General features: G+C 38.6%; 1 protein-coding gene across 10 annotated transcripts in view; it reads right to left on the reverse strand.

The window, feature by feature from the left end:
• Positions 1-14,550, reverse strand: part of LOC308704403 (histone-lysine N-methyltransferase ASH1L-like) — a 29,285-nt gene extending 14,735 nt beyond the window's left edge. For all 10 annotated transcript variants that reach the window (XM_081388650.1, XM_081388649.1, XM_081388645.1 and 7 more), the window contains exons 1-3: positions 14,028-14,550; positions 9,538-10,219; positions 5,300-8,804 (exon numbers count right to left, since the gene is read on the reverse strand). In XM_081388650.1, coding sequence (XP_081244776.1) covers positions 5,300-8,804; positions 9,538-10,059 — 4,027 coding nt within the window. In that variant the 5' untranslated portion in view covers positions 10,060-10,219; positions 14,028-14,550. The remainder of the gene's footprint in view (positions 1-5,299; positions 8,805-9,537; positions 10,220-14,027) is intronic.
• Positions 14,551-17,465: the final 2,915 nt, after the last annotated feature.

Raw genomic sequence — 17,465 nt, forward strand, 5'->3', positions numbered from 1 at the left:
GATACATATATATATATATTGTCTGTTGAAGGCGTAGGACCTTAAAATGTTCGTTGAATCATTTCAAGGGCAACGATACAATGTCCTACCTGCCTCTCAACATTTGTATTTCCAAACCTTCGCGCACCCTGCTCGCACAGACATCACACATCATCAGCGCGTTTCATGCTATGCAGATTTAGACAGTTGTCAGTCACCGAGCACGCAACCAAGACAGCAGCCACCTTTTACAGTTCCTCCTAAACCAAAAACAACAAGCTTATGTTGCATTCACAGCATAACTACAGTAATTGTGAAGAGATGAAAACCCATGACATTACACTCTGAACAGTTTGTGACTCGAATTTATGGGTTTCAATGGCAGCACTATCAACGCCAAAATGAATCTGCAGCAGTCAGGTGATACAGGTCAGTGCTCTTTAAGTTGTTTGTTCATTACTATTGTAATGATATGTGCTTTGAGACATGAGGTAGTTTAATGCGGTCTCTCGTGACGCTTTTCTTTGCTCCCTGCTGTACCTGTTCATGTGTTTTGGAGGAAGCATGGTTTTGGGGATGCTCTGATGGGAGAATGGGATCTTATGCTTTCAAAGCTAGCTCACTATTGTTAGCCTCTCTGAAAATTGCCTAACCTACCTTTAACAAATCATAGCGATGAAGTGTTAATGACAGTGTGGCAAGCAGGGCAGTCACCTGCACACCACACAGGTCTTGAGTCTCACGGAGGGGTTCCGTGGGAGGAGCTAGGCTGGAGAGCGAGGACCCAGACCACAGCCAGGACAAAGGCCCTATGGCAAAGGAGGGAGGAGCCATGGAGGACAATTAGCAGGTTTAAGCAGGGGGATGACAGAGAAGGAGTAGATGGAGGTGGAGACCCAAGCAAAGCCGAAGAGCCAATGAGACCGGGGGGCACTGATGGATCTGGAGATCAAGGGCAGAGCCACAGCGACTAGGGTCCGAGGTGAAGCCAAAGGACTGAAGTGGAGCCTGCGGCATCAGCTGGTCAATGCACTGAATCAATGCATGGGCTCTATTAAGTGAAGCATCAGCTTCAGTGTTACCCATGTAACGCATTGCTGGTCAGCTGAGCCTTGTAAAGTGGAGCTCAAAGTTAAAATAATTAAAACCTTGTTCCATTACATCTATCTTTGAATAAATTAATGTTTTTGAACATGTACGTTGAATGACAGATTAATGACTCACTCAAAGAGTGTCCCTTGCCGCCACCTAGTGGCGTAACAATGTAACTGCACTGACTGACAGCCTGTCTATGCGCAGAGACGATGATACAGGTGAAATATCGGCAAAAAGACTCTTGTCCAGTCAGATACGAGGATCAGAACTAACTGCTATACATATAACAATAGCCTAACAAACTTATTGTCAGGTTTATGTTCTGTTATGTGGACCCTTGTTTTGACATTATATTCTGTTTGCGTTCGTTTTGTTTAATAAACACGGTTTAGTTTCGGTTACATTGGTTACTGAATATGTCCTTGTTTTTGTGCCAGCTAACCACATCGTAACACTTATTTATATATAAATAAATAAATAAAAATAATAAATAAATAAATGGCGTTAATATAGTACATTGCACTATTGAGCCACTCAAAATTACCACAAGGGAAATTCCTTCACTGCGACAGCCATACTGAGGACCAAGGTGTAGCCAGAGGGAAGGCAGAACCTGACGGAGCCGGAGGGACGAAGCGCAGCTGAAGGCCCGGAAGACAAGCTGAGGTGGAGTGACGAGCATGGCGACTGGAGACAGAGCCAGGGGATCCTCTTCTAAATCCGGAGCCGGAGACCGGAAGACCGGAGGCAGATCCACACAGTAGAGTGGATTCAGAAGGAGGAACTGAGGGATTGAAGGGAAACAGCGGAGGTGGGGCCGAGGAACAGGCTATTATAGGCAGAGCAAATGGGCAGGATTTTTGGAGACAGAGCTGGACAGGACCAACGGAGACAGGAGACAAAGGGAAATATTCCTTTCCAATTCCTCATTATATAATGTAGAGGCCAGCTGAAGCTCACACTCAGCAACGGGAGTGTGGGCGTGGCTCCTCTCCATGCCCTCTAACTCCACGAGAACACTGATCAGTTGTTCACCAGCACCCACTCCACAAATGCTGGGAAATCACCTGAGGACCAACACCAGGCAGGCGTGCCTTGGATCACTTGAGGCTGGTATAATGAAACAGAAAGTGAGCGATCAGGACAGTGTGGAAGGCACGCCAGATCGAAAAAAGTCCTTGGTGCGGTCCTCAGGTTTTTGCTCCTTCTGCTCTAGGTTAAGCAGTTGGACGGCAGGCAAGTCCATAACAAAAAAAAGGAGGAAAAAACTAGGGCTGCCCCCCAATAGTTGACTAACCGTTAGTCGACTAGAACAGGCTTGGTCGACTAAGATTTTATTAGTCAGTTAGTCGCAGAAAAAAAATAACTCCACAGGAAGTGGCGAAATCACGCAGGCTGTAACGGACAGATCGTTAATGGCAGAAAATCCAAACATTCACCTATCAATCATTCAACCTCAAATATGGCTTATCTCTTGAAACATGTAAGTAGTAGCAACTTTACAAGTCCGCTCGCTCTAACGATCACTTGCATTTAACTTAAAATACTCATTTTTGGTCATACAGATAAGAGTAATGCAAACTGTAAAGGGTCACCTTTTATTTTTTTAAACTCACAATAACAACAAAACGTTGTGCTTTTGTAATATAAAGGTCGATTTGGTCGCAGTAAACTTGAGCGCATCACATAAATGAACCGAAACTCAGCGTATACTTGCCTCACCGACATGCGATATATATCTATAGAAAGCTTGAAATGTCTACATTTGAATGAACAGATTCAAATGGAAAATAAATATTCTCAGATTATGTAATCTGTATGAAACGTGCACATAGGCCATTACTGCGGGGATGACGAGTCAGCATCGTTGACTTAATCTCTGCAGCTGAAAACACAGAAAACATTACCAATAAATTATTTAAATAATTAGACAGTCTCCTCCTGTTTTTTTCACGACATATTAAAAATTATTACATTTGCCGGTGCGCTGTGGCAAGCTTTATGTGTGCATTTAAGTGCTGATTAGGCTATGTATTTTATATAAGCAATTAAAGGCGCATTATTATGATTAATGGTTTATTAATATAAATGCGTGATTAGTCGACTAATGGCTTAAATGAACAACTACTAGTCGACTAGAAAAATCTTTAGTTGAGGGCAGCCAAAAAAAAAACCGGCAGCAAACAAAAATCTTATCTGGGTCCGGTATTCTGCCACACGTGTGTCTGTAATGATGCGCACGATGCAGAAGATTCAGAGAAATATATGCAATAATAAACGGAACTACATTAAACCATCAACAATACCGGAACTAAGGAAACTAACCCCCAGTTTCACAGACAAGGCTTAAAATGCTGACTAAAATGCATGTTTGAGCTGTTTTAACTGAAAGAAACTTGCACTTGGGTTTTCTCAAGATGCACATCAGTAATGTTTTTTCTAAGGCATGTTTATTAAAGTTACTTAAACGTCATAATTGTACTAAGGCCTAATCCTGGCTTAATCTAAGCCCTGTCTGTGAAACCATGCCTGAGTGCTTAATTACACAGGGAGAGTTAATTAACCAGAACAGAAACAGGTGCAGGATTAATCAGAAACTAATGACCAAAGAACACAGGCAAAATGGGAAATACGAAACCAAAACACAATAAAAATAAACAGATATAGACTCATAACCCTGACACTCTGAAGGCTGTTGGAAATTGTTGCTTTAGAAAAATTATTGCAATCTGATCTCATGTTACATAATATTGTTTATGTTTGTACCTGCAATTATTTTCTCATTCTATTTTTTTTTATTTTTTTATTTTTTTTTGCAGCAGTGGCAGCCTCCTTCTCTGAGAAAGTGCCCCTGATGGGCAGGTATTCTTAATAAACAGTAAAAGCTGCATGCACAAAGACAAGCAGACAGAACACACTATGCTACACCAAATGTCCCAATCTTCCTGCTGTGAGAAGTTCTTCGCATGCTGGCATTTATTTCTTACCATATGTTTTCAGCAATGCTAATTAGAAAAATATGCATTGCTTTTGCCTCTAAAGGTGTGTACTTGAAGATAAAAAGACTGATTCGGATTTCTTGATTTCAGGTTTGAGAGTCATAATACAAATATCCGTGGTATGAACAAAAATAAAATTCTATTCAACTTGGCAATAAATCAAGTTTTCAACTGGTGCTACTATGGACAGTTAGCCACAGTCACATGAAAGTATGAGATTTATAAAGGCATTAAAAATGTATATGGATTTTGCGGTTCCCTCACCAATCTCCATCTAAAACTATCCAAGAGAAAATAACACAAAACAACTAAATAATGATAGCAACATCAAAGCCAGAATACCACATAATGTGTACAGCTAATGCATAACAATATTTACACACAAAAAAGAACATATATCTCTCAGTGGATTTATAAACAGATTCTCTGCCAAGGAAAATCTGTGTAGCCAATTGACCGTTCGCAAAGACCCGCCCCCCCCCCCCCTTAGCTAATGTCGCTATGTCCGACAAGCTACGCCGTTCTCACGCCACACCAGTGAAAAATACATTGCGGAGCAGACAGGACAGACCAGGTTACTTTTTGGTTACATTTGATATTAAACATATTAAACAAAGTCTCACCTTTCAAATTTGGTCATTTTTTAAAAGAAATTTAAACAATAAATACAGTTTTGTGGCTCTTTAATGTGTCGTGACAGATCGCTGTAGAGCATCAGTTAAAGCTGCTCGTGAACCGATCATCTCTTCCTTCTAGTTAATTTATAGCCTCAAATAAACATGAACAAACATAAGAAGGAATGTTGTTTTAACCGCGGAAAGACATCAGTACACACTGTTTTTCAAGTTCAAATCCTCCCATGTTAATCTACTAACTCTCCTGACTGCTTTGGCGGACAAAATGGCGGATGGCGAAGTAGGATTTGTCAGATCACCTGTCAATCAAGCTCCCTGCGAAGGGTCAATTGAGCGCAGAACAAAATTAAGCTCCATTTTGGTACCTCACCAGTAAAATGGTGGGAGATTCATAAGACCATATACTTTTAAACCTATAATAAATTAGTCTTATTTCACTGTTCAAAGATTGTAATTATTTCTACAAGCACTTTTCAATGCCAAAAAAGCTAGATTATATATATTATGGAATAGTCTTCCATAAAATGTCACCCAAGCAGTGACAGTTGTTACATGCAAACAAAAAAATAAAATAATCTCATGCCACCTTACCTGATGTTCTTTTGCCTCCAGCTGAGCAAGACTCCTTCATCATTGAGCTTCCAGGTCTCATTAAGTTTCTTGAAGCACACTGATCTCCATCAGTATTCCTTTGGCCTGTCATTCGACTGTACCCACTGCTAGCAAGGTTGGGGTTCCTCAGGAAAGCATGATGGCAGGTTGTTCTGTCTACTGGGGGAGATGATGGTATGTCTTCATCCCCTTCATCATCGTCCTCCAGGTACCCTGACCCAGCTTCTTGGTTTAAGCCCGTGTTCCTCTGCTCTACCTGAAAGCTCTCTCTCCACCTCCATTGCTGCTGATGCTCTGCCCACCTAACTTTTGATATCGGTCTCAGGTGTGCAGGTCCTATATATGAAAGTGGTGAAGTTTTGTGTTTGTCTGTTTGTTTTAAGGGTGTTGAGGAAGAGCAGGGAGATTTTGAGGACAGACCCCTTCTGAAATGGTCTTTTCTAAGCTTACTTTGTCCAAGTAAACCCTCTGTTCCTTCTCTTTCTCTAAGCCTATCATCCACAAATCTTCTATCTCTACCTTGCTCTCTGTTGTCTTTTCTTTGCCAGCTATTTCTACTGAACCAGTCACTAGAGGAATGAGATGTTACATTAGGGTACGTCGCCTGTGGCTTCCCGCTACAAAGTACAGAGTCACGTTTCAGAAACTTGTGCTTCCTTTTATGGAACTTTGATGGGCTTAAAATTGGATTTTTGGAGTAGGGGTGCACAAAAGAGGGTAAAAAAGGTGACGAAGGGTATATAGTTGCAGATGGAGGGTATCCACTATAAAGTCCAAAACCAAATGAAGTTGTAGAGAGTGGCATTTTGTAGGGCGAGTGGTAACAACCACCTCCTGACAGAGGGAAGCCAAGTTTGTGCACTACCGGACAATGTGTAACAATATGTTCACCTGGTTGTGAGGGGCATCCGTTGTTCCTTTTCAAATCTGTCATTCCAACATAATGGAGAGAGTCACGGGAAAAGTCTGACTGAGGTGAGTAGTAACCACTGAAGTTGATTTGAAACATAGTCGGATGGTGAAGGTTTTGCGGCAGACACTGAAGAACGTGAGCTTTGCCTTTCCCACTCTTCCTTCCAGACTTCGCTTCATCCCCACACCCTCGTGATGATATATGATGCACAATATGAATCTCACTAAGTCTGACCACTAACTCCTCAACCTCTGCCAGAAATGATGGGTCTTGCCTTTTGGCCCTGAGTTGAAGATACTTTCTCTTACATTTGTGTTTATGTCTCCTAGTCTTATCATGGCTAAAACAATTATGACCTTTTCTATGGCACTTGAATTTAAGTCTTTCCTGCTCCATCAATACTGATCGTGCAAGGTGTGTTGTTCCGTGGTCTTGAATCCTTACAGAGCCTAACTGAGATGTAGCCGAAGGGTGTAGTTCTGACTGTGAAGAGGAGGGAGGTTTAGATTTCTCTTCAGGCACTGCTTTAACCTTCTGGGAACTGGTTGCCTTTGGAGAAGAATGTTGATCATATTCATGGTTGCCAGGATGAGGTTTTCTCCGGAAAGAACTAATAGCGGGCGAAGGGGACTCTAGATGTTTAAACGAATAGGGGGAGTTGCACAAAGCAGATTGGCCATTAAATGAATGGCTATGTTCATCAGAGGTGGATAAAGGGTTCAACTGATTTGAAGATTCTGTCAAGACTTGCTGAGACTTTTGACTCAGAGCTTGGCCAGAGTCTTGGCCAGAAGTTTCCCTTTGAGTTTTAGGTTTACGACCTCTCCTTTTTCCTATGTAGATAGTCCCACGTTTGCTGACATTAATTTGAGGACCAAGTTTTGCCCCAAAAGATGTAAGAAGTGAGGATAAAGCATGTGTACCATCTGAAACTGAACAATGAGCGTCACCTTCATTCTTCTTCTGAGCAAAATCAGCTGTGTAACTTTGACTTTGCCGTGAAAGAAACTGTGTGAGTGCTTTATCCTTCTTCTTCACTCTCATCTTATTGATATTTTTGATAATTGTCTTCATTATTAACCTATTTCGTTTGCGGCGAATTTGAGCATCTCTAGCTTTGGACAAGGAGGGTTTAAGTTTTCCATCAGCACCCTTCTTCCCAGATGATGAGTCCTGTGATTTAGATTTCTTTGTCTGGACAGAGGAGGAACATTTGGGATGAACTTGTGTTTTGGGTGTTGGCTTTGGGAATTTCAGTCCATCCCCTGGATCAGGGACATTTGAGTGTTCAAGTATGGGGAGCTTAGTAGAAGACTTCTGAGACTTAATTCCCAGAGGAGACTCGTCCAACCTGATGATTTTTGGACGGCCCCTTTTCTTAGGAGGGGGCTCAAGGGATGAGGATTCTAATCTGGGTGATGGATGTTGCAGTTGTTTAGATTTAGGAGGTCGGCCAACTGGTCTTGGTTTACCCTGCTGTGATGACAATGCCTTTGAGGACTTCATGGAAGGAACTTTTATAGGTTTTGATTTTTGAGGTATAATTTTAGAGGCAATGGAACTAACGTTAGCAGTTTTCACAAGATCCATCTTCTCCCCTTTATTTGCCACCTTTGTCATCTGAACAGCTTTTAGATTTTTCTGTGAGATGGTGTTTTGTTTGGGATGTAAAGGTGACTCGTCACTTAGAACAGAACTGTTAAACTGAGAATCTGTACAGCTGGAAGTTTGAGAAGAACACTGCACATCTTCTTCTTGGTTTGAACTATGCCTATCTCTTTTCTTATTCTCGTCAATGATATGCCCTATCCTTGTGCCATCATTTGACTGGACAGCAACAGTTTGGGCAGGTTCCATGGTCATTTTTCTGGTGTCATCTATGATTTCACTTTCATTATACTTCTTGTTTCTTTCTCTGCTGTCCAGTAATTCTTTCGTACAAGTGCTGTTCTCAGGAGTTGCTGATGCAGCAGATTTATCTGAAGTAGGAAGAAGCAGAGGTGTCTTGATAGAGGGACTTGTCTGATGCAATAAACCATTTTCCTTACTCCTACTGTTAGTTATGGTGTTACACATGTTCTTGGAATATGTAGTAACTCCATCCTCTTTCTCATTTGCATTCAAAAGCTTGTCAACATTACTTTCTCTGATTTTAGAAGTCTTTTTTGGAGTTTGCTTAAGTGAATTCTCACTACATGATATTGGAAATGATGTGCTGTCATTTTCTAGACTGAAAGAAGACTGGTGAGATGTCTGAGCGTTCAGAGTCATAACCTTTGAACCTTCTGAACTGAGGGAGGAGGTCATTACTTCTCCACTTGGGAGATCCTTGCCCTTTTCTTTTTGAGCATTTAAAACTTGTGTGCTGTCTTGTGGACTGGAGTTCTGTTGTAATGAGGGAGGTGGAGAAGGGGCAGCTGGAGGTGAATACGTCTGCTTTAACAAGGTAGAGAAGGTTGTCCTATCTGAAAGTGGTACTTTGCTATCTGTCTGTGGCTGAACTGCATAAGAAGGTCCATCTGATGGGAATAATGACTTTGAGTCAGTCTTCCTTGTGTTTTTTGATGGTGTCTGTTGGAAGAGAGGATATGTGCTGACTAGAATTCATCAGGAAATATTTGAAGATATTCAGTATTTCAGGTCACTCTATGATATCCATTAAAATTAAATCAAAGGCAGCCTGGAGTAGCTATACATTTAAACACAGGCTTCATTACATAATGACTTTGACAGTCTCTGACTTAATTTCAATGCCATTTCATAATAACCCATTACTAATGGTAAATAAGTTTTTTAAATTATTTTTATGTATTACTACTTTGATGTAAACATTCCATGGCACTATGATCGGAGGATTTTAAAAGAATTTGGGTGAATGAGAGAGAGGGAGATGGTACATAACACTTGAGCAAAAATAAAACAAATGGGAGGAAGGTATTTAGCTGCAGGCCTTCCAGTAACTGTTTTCTGGTCATAAGAAACAACAAAAACGAATAACAGATCACAGATGGAAGACTTCCAAATGGATATTTTTCAGTATGTGGGAGAAGGGGACAAATAGAAGCAAGAACGAGCGAGAAAATTAGATCTGAGTGAGCAAAAAAAAAAAAGAAGAAAAAAAAAGACAGAGAGAAGCATGTTATAAATGGAGGGGATGTAAAAATAGATAAAAGATGTCAAACTGCTGGTGGTTGAAAATGGTAAGATGCAGCCAAAAATAGTAACAAGCATTTGTCTCTATATTTTTTAAAGAACTTTAGAACTAAAGCATGAAAGAAATAAAGAAAATAAAAGTAAGACTTACCTTTTTATAGGCCGTAATGTCTGGTGTAGAGTCCCCTTTTTTGGATGAAGTGGGAAGTGGGAGACTCATCCTTGTGGAACCTTTTGGACAAATGGAATTGTTGCTATCTTTTTTCTTAATCTCTCGATGTGACTGCTTGCCCACTCTGATCTCAGAACTGGAGACTTCACCTCCACATGAACTATGACCATCTCCATGTGCAAGCCTCTGAGAGATCCTAATTGTGGGCCTACATATGAAGTTCTCGAGGCTCTTTGGAGGCTTCTTCGTCCGTTTTGCTCCAACTCCTATTTTCATTCTTACATTTCCGTCTGACTGGTCGGACTTTGTATGTCTTAACTCCCCCGGCCTAGTCTGCTGCTGGTGCTCAAGTTCACTGTTAGTATTTTTTGAGGAAACTTCTAGTTCTGCCCCTTTGGTTTTTCTCATCCTCTTCCTGTCTTCTGTCCTCTCTTCTTTCTCCAGGCTTGGTGCAGGTGTTGTCTTTTGCTTTTTCTTATCCATTTGAACTCTCATAAACATATGTTTATAGGAAAAGTATGTTGACTAATGTCAAAGTTTTGTTGATAATTAATGTTCAGCTTATGAGAAAAGATAACGTTATGTTTTTCAGTCTTATTTAATACTCTTGTCATCTCACTTGACTTGAGAGAGTAATGAGGTACAGTTACCATGGAAGAGGCTATAAAATAAAAACAAGAAAGAGACAGACATTGGTCACAGATTACTCAGTGTCTCATAATATGACACATTCAAAATGTTTCATCAGAAAACCTAGCACAAAGTTATTTTAGATATATAGATCACAAAGAAGATTAGATATACATGTTGTACAACAGAAAATGCTACACTTTTCAACATTTACCCAGATCAAAACACATATCCAGCTCAAAAAGACTGCAACTTTACATTCACCAGCGAGTTACCTGAGCTATTACTGTGACTGACTAGTTCAAATACTTGAGTGCTCAATTTAGAGGCATGGATTATTAAAGTATGTGCAGCTGGCTCTGAACATGCCGATTCAGATGCTAATGGAATCTGTTTTTGAGTAGGACATAAAATACTTTTAGAAAGTAGATATCCAGCAGTGTGACATGCTATACTATATCTCTAGAACATACATTGAATTGGTCTGATTACTGATCTAAAACAATCAAACATCAGCAACAAAAGCTTACATATAGAGGAATTAATTTAGATTATTCTGTTAAGCATGTGTAGATGTATTCAGCTATGTATGGTTGCAACATTCTGCTTTTTGTTGTAAAATATTTATAATAAATATTTGCAAATTTGGCATTCAACTATGATTTAGTACAAACTTAAATTAAAGGACATTTTTAATCTATTGAACTGTTAACACTTCCAGACAGAAAATCTTTTAATGTTGACAGATTTATGGTATATTATGGTGGGGTCAGGGCCCACTAGTGGGCCTCAGCAAACTTTCAAGGGGGCCTCAAAATGACACAATAAAAGTATTTGAATTAAGACAAAACATTAAAATCATCTAAACCGAAATCTTAAAACCCCATAATATTTTTATGATGATTATACATTTTTGTGGTTATGCCAAGCTCTAAAATATTTTACCGGGTAGAAAAAAAAAGTTTTTTTTTTTTTTTTTTTCATGTAAATTTGTGGAAACACTGAGGAACATTCAGCTCCTAAAACTTTCTGAATCCGGCAATTTAACGTTCAATATTATTGTGGACAATGGGGCCTTGGAGTCAAAAACTTTCAATCTCGCTACATGTCAGAACGGTACTTTTCAACTGAAGCCTGAAGTGGAAACCTGTTTTGTTTTTGTTTTTTGAAGAAGAAGAAGAAGAAGAAGAAGAAGAAGAAGAAGAAGAAGAAGAAGAAGAAGAAGGGAGAAATGTCTAGTTACTATATTCAACAGAGTTTGTTGATTTAGAAATGCAATGATTTCTCTGCTCCCCTAAGACCTGCACATTTTCAGTTGTATTATGGTTTCTCCATTTGTTGCCCTGTCAGAGCAGCTCAGAATACTTCCAAATTTGGTGTAACAGAAGGGCAGCTCAGTGAGTAATGACGCATGAGATGAAGAATTCATTTTTAAAAAATCCAGATAGCTTTATCTAACACAGTTTAGTTCTTTAATATAAAGAATTAACATGTCAGATGAAAAATTTTAACTCTAAAGGAAGCTTTTATATTAAATGTTAGTAGGTTAGCCAGGTAGAGTCTACTTTCAAATTAACTCTGAATCCACAATACCGATCATTTAACCTACACAATAACGTACATGACCAGCATGATACATCTCAATATTCTATATACAAGTTCCTTCGGGACATACCCACATAAAAATCCCCAGCAATTATGAAAAGCTGTCCGAAACTCTGTTTTGAGTCGTCTGAAAGGCAGGTGCTTTCCCACACAGAGTGAGGTCATTCTATGGAAGATTCCGCATAATGACCTCAGTGCGTTAACTTGCACAGGGGACCCATAAAATCCAGCGGCTTGACCTCCAGGTTCCAGGGAAGAACAGGCTAATAAAGCCCAGGATCTGTGGGTTGTTGACTGGACTGTCAAAGCATTTGCAATATCAAAACTTCAAACCACCCATACAACCTTGTCTAACTGTAAGGTAACGTGTCCCACACTGATCTCTCAATCATATTGTGAAGTGCTATTGCGACCATTTCTAGCTAGTAAAAGTAACACCCTTTGCAGGTTGTTTCAGTCTTGGCCAATACTCATTAAGAAGACAAAATCCAACATTTCACTTCCTGAGTGCAATCTTCTCAGCTCCTCCTTTAGGATTTGATGCTAAGAAAACAATCCCAATGGAACGCTTGAAAAGAAAAATGGCCCGAGGAGAGGAGAGAGAGCAAAGTACAATGATGTGTGTGTGTTAGAGAGCAGAAGAGGGAGCTCAGTGGCTATTAGTAGCACAGTTCAGAAGCAAAGTGAGAAGGACGTTTGAGGGTCTTTCTCTCCCTGGGACATAAGCCTACTTTTCAACATTTACCATAATTATTCATTTTCATGTACTCCATCAACGTTATCTATCCTTCTTTTATTTCATCTCTCTTGTTTCTGGTTTTGTTCATAACTGTTTCTTTCAATATATAATTTGCTCTCTCTTTTACAATTTATCTTTAAGGCATTAAGGCATCTTTTCAAAGCAGGCCACACTGAGCACTGTTTCCCTGTAAATCAAAAACATATGCTCTTGCTTAAAACTCTATTTTGGTGTTGCTGATACAAATCTTTGCAAACAAGTGAAAATCTCCCAGAAATAACTGTTTTTGTCATCTCCAATTAACTTTGCATTTTTCCTTTCGTTCTGCTCCTCTCATTTCCATTTCATTATAGTCTCCCTTTAATTCATTTTTACCTGATGTACTTTCAATCCAACCCTTCAGTTGTCAAGTGCAATGAGGAAGTTATTATTAGGTTTCACTATGTTTCAGTTTGTGTATGTTATGTCATTACAAACTGTTCTCTTATACTGTTCAACCCATTGGGGTCTTCTGTCCTCTAATGTACTTTAAGACAACAATACGCAGGTTAACACCAGCCTTTGTCAGGCAAGCAGACCTGAAAAGCTCTTCCTCTGTTTGGCTTGTCAAGCAGATTTAGTCAAATATTGTTAATCTGTGCAATGTGAAAGTAGCAAACTGAAGTGCAATAGAGTTGCAAACAAGATGACATCACTGAGCACTGCCCTTCATTTGGCAAAGCTTTTCTCCCTGACAAGATTTAAGGGGTCCCTGGGCAAACTCAGAGAACTGACCGTGATTTGCCCGTAAATCCATCTGCCAAATTTGAAAATACAAAGGAAATAAAGCTTTTTCAATTCTACAGGACCCTCTGTGACCTAGATATAGCCTGGTGCTCCAAATATAGCAGAAAACTAGAACATTTAAAGAAAAAGAACCAGAGATAAGGTCAATTAATTAGGTGTTTATGTTTTAGTTGGTTCGTCGCTTGAGAAGACGAGCACAGCATGTCAATGCAGTGCGAACACGACTTGATTGATGGGACATAATAAGTAGGGGGTCGCATAAGTTACTGTTCCCCTCGCTGTAATTTGAAGAAACAGGTTTTTCAGTCAAATGAAAACAGAAATGTCAATACGATCCAGCAGCGCGAGGACATAATCGATATAAAGTTCTCGGGAAAGTGGCAAAAGGAAGAGAGCGACTTAGCTTTCTAATCTATTATCAGCTATCTCGAGGCTCGATCTGTTTATCGATATTACAGCATTATTAATTTGAATACCTCAAAATGTGTAAGCGATAGGCACTGCACGCGCGTATGCATGTTTACGATAAAAAGTGTCTTTGCTTATTCATGCGCGAGGGCCTAACAGATGAAGGTCCCGTTTCAAATTACATTTTTATTAAGCAACGGGGAGTAGTGCATTCCGAAAATGTTCTCTAAAACTAGTCGGAGATTTAAGAAAACAATAACAACCATTTCCACATTGCTTCACGAAATGAAAAATGACTTACCCGAGCTGCAAAGAGGAGGTATCGCAAGCAAAAGAACAGCTAATTTACAAGTGTGCGCAACGAACTGAAACGATAAATGGAGGGATGTTGCGTGTCCATTGCGCGAAGCGAAGGACCCATGAAGATGAACATTGTGCAACACCACACGGTACTCACGTCCCCCCTTCTTCTTCTCTCAGCCCCCCTGTTTCTATCCGTCTCTTGCGCAGTTGTTTTACATCAAAAGCATGGTCGTACATTGTGTACCCAGATAGCCACAACCCAAGTTCACCGAAGAGGGGAGACGGAGGAGAGGAATGACCATGCTGCATATGTTCTGTTACTGAGCTGATCCTTGCAACTTGAGCTAAATTTACCAACCAATAACAGGAGAAAAAAGAAATGTAAACAGACACGCACATTTATCACCCCAGCGGATGCTGTTCTTATCTACACTATCAAAGAGCGGATCAAAGCAACGATAATCATTAAATCTAACGTGTGTGTGTGCTAGAATATGATATTGAATAATCTAATCCGAGATGGCCGACTTTGAAATGATGAGCAATGATGTAATTGAATTGTGAGCCAGCCTGCGTCGTTCACTTGAAAGAATATTTTGGAATTTATCGATATTTTGGAATTTATCAATATTTGATATTTTATTTAATATAATACACAATAACCACCATCTGAAAACTTCGTGCCCATTCCATCCTTGAAATACCAAATGCGTTCTATTGCCAACACATATTTTGTATCTTTACTTATTTGCATTAAGTTGTATAACATATTGGAGAAACTGCGCACTTAAGCGACTGAGTGACCGATAGGTTTTTTTTGTTGTTGTTTTTATTTAACAAACATAAAACTGTAGCTATCTACTATAGCAGGCTACTAGACAAACTGCAAAATACATTTTACATATGCAAGTTATGTAATGCATATGTTACACTAAGCATATGCTATATGTAATTACATTTATAATACATAACAATAACAGTGATCTAAAAAAAACAAGAATGGATTTTCAATCAAGAATCAAATTCTTGTTTATTAGCCTAATTTGAATGGGGTTCGTTTAAAACTCAAACCAGAAAACATTTCCCCCAATTTTACAGACAAGGCTTAAACTTAGTCCCAGACTAAAATGCATGTTTGAGCTGTTTTAACTGAAAGCAACTTTACTGACATATCTTAAAATATGTCAGTGCCATTGTTTTGTCTCAAGTTGCACACCACCAGTAGGCCTAATGTTTTTTTTCTAAGGCATGTTTATAAAAGTTACTTAAATGCCCTAATTTAACTAAGGCCTAATCCTGGTTTATCTAAACCCTTTCTGTGAAACCAGGCCTACAAGTTAATGACTTAAGAAGACTTAAAGGGATAGTTCACCCAAAAATGAAAATTCTGTCATTAATTACTCACCCTCATGTCATTTCAAAACCGTAAGACATCCATTCATCTTCAGATCACAGATTTTTTTAATGAAATCTGAGAGCTTTCTGTCCCTCCATTGACAGCCTACGCAACTACTTTCAAGCCCCAGAAAGGTAAAGACATCATTAAAGTAATTCATGTGGTTTAACCATAATTTAATGAAGCGAAACCAGTGTTTGGTTTACCAATGCAACATTGTTTACCAATTACAATTACAATTGGTAAACAATTACCTTGTTTACCAATGCAACATAATTTACCACTTACAAAATAATAATCTCAAGAAACAAAGTCTGCTCTTGCGTCAACACAACATGCATGCATCGTGGTTCTCTCATGAGCGCGTGTTGGAAGATGAACGAAAGTCTTGAAGGGGCATGAAGGTTGCAAAAGGGGCAAAAGGTCTAATGACAGATTTGTATTTTTGAGTGAATTAACCCTTTAATAGCTGTATTTAGACAAGTCTAGAATACTTGGATAATGCCACCTGTTAACATTCCCGTTCATCTCAATGGAAGTCATTTATTTATTTATTTTATTGAATTTCAAGAATTAAGTTTTCAAGACATTTTTAAAAAACGGGCATCACAAATATATATTATTATTATTTATTTATTTTATTTAAATGTGCAAAATATATTTTTTTAGGGATTTCAAAATTTATTTCAGGGGCTGTTTGCAAACGAAGACAATAGGGTTTTAAATCACTCCAGTTGCTATGAAAATTTCCTAATAACAAAAAAAAAAAAAAAAAAAAAAAAAAAAACAGAATAACACTTTTCTGTTTGAAATGTAGAGTGAAGTAAAACTTTTCACAGATTTATGGGCTACTTTAAATTTCATTTTAAAAATCAGAAATTGAGACATCTCAGGCCAAAAGAGAGAAGAACAGGGACATTCAAAAAATAAATGTACAATGATTTTACTTTCAGAATTACAAAACCAACAGTTGTATTCAATGGTTTCAAATGAAAGCAAGTTTGTGTCAAAGTAAAGAATATTTCCCACTCAAAAGCAGACCCACAAAACAAATTTAGATGGAGTAGAGATATTAACAAAAATTAGATATATTGATTTCTGAAAGTCATTAATTGCATAAGATTTACTCGAAAGCTATTGTTTAGATACCTTAGGCCTACTACACACAATATTTCCAAGTGCATGGATTTCTGAAAAGAAACTCATGATGATACAGTTTCAATGGAAGTTGTTTACCTGCTGTAGAAAGTCACTTTGCAGGTCTTCGAGCAACACACAGTTTTGTTCCTGAATGGATTAGTGTTTTTGAACAAATCAGTTAAATTAATGATGAACAATTCATAAATGATAATCATCAATTAATGATGACTCATTCACAATGAACAAAACAAGACAGTCAATTGCCGCCACCTATTGGCGCAACAATATAACATACAAATTGTATGTCATAGCCCTATGGTTATAGCCAGAGCCATTTATAGCTAGCCATAGACTGTATAAAACAAGGTTTTATTGTTGCGCCAGTAGGTGGCGACAATTGACTATCTTTATAATACAAAACGTCTCACTAAACTTTATCACTGAAGCAAAAATTGACACACACAAAACAACAACAACAACAACAACAACCTGAATCGGAAATGATGCACCATAAAAATATGTGGTATTTCTATCGATTTTAACATCTTTGACATTTTATTCCCTGCTATCAAGCACTTTCAAATCAACTTTCAAACAAAAAAATGAATGAATGGCGCAAAATGGGTTTAAACATTTTGCATTTTCATATTTAAAGATTGAATGGGTCTGTGACAGGGTACACGAATACAATTATGCAGTTAATATATATATATATATATATAATATATATAATATTTTAAACCTATTGGACATAAAGAGATGCAGAAAGATTTAGGCTATTTCGTCAGAATATACGGCTACTTGCCAATGGCCGTCAGTGAAGAAAAATGAAGCATAATGGTATACTTATTAACCAGCAGAGGCTTTCATTCATAACCAACTAATCATAAATAATTCACA

This window comes from Scardinius erythrophthalmus (assembly GCF_964197995.2).
Source record: "Scardinius erythrophthalmus genome assembly, chromosome: 16".
Lineage (NCBI taxonomy): Eukaryota > Metazoa > Chordata > Actinopteri > Cypriniformes > Leuciscidae > Scardinius > Scardinius erythrophthalmus.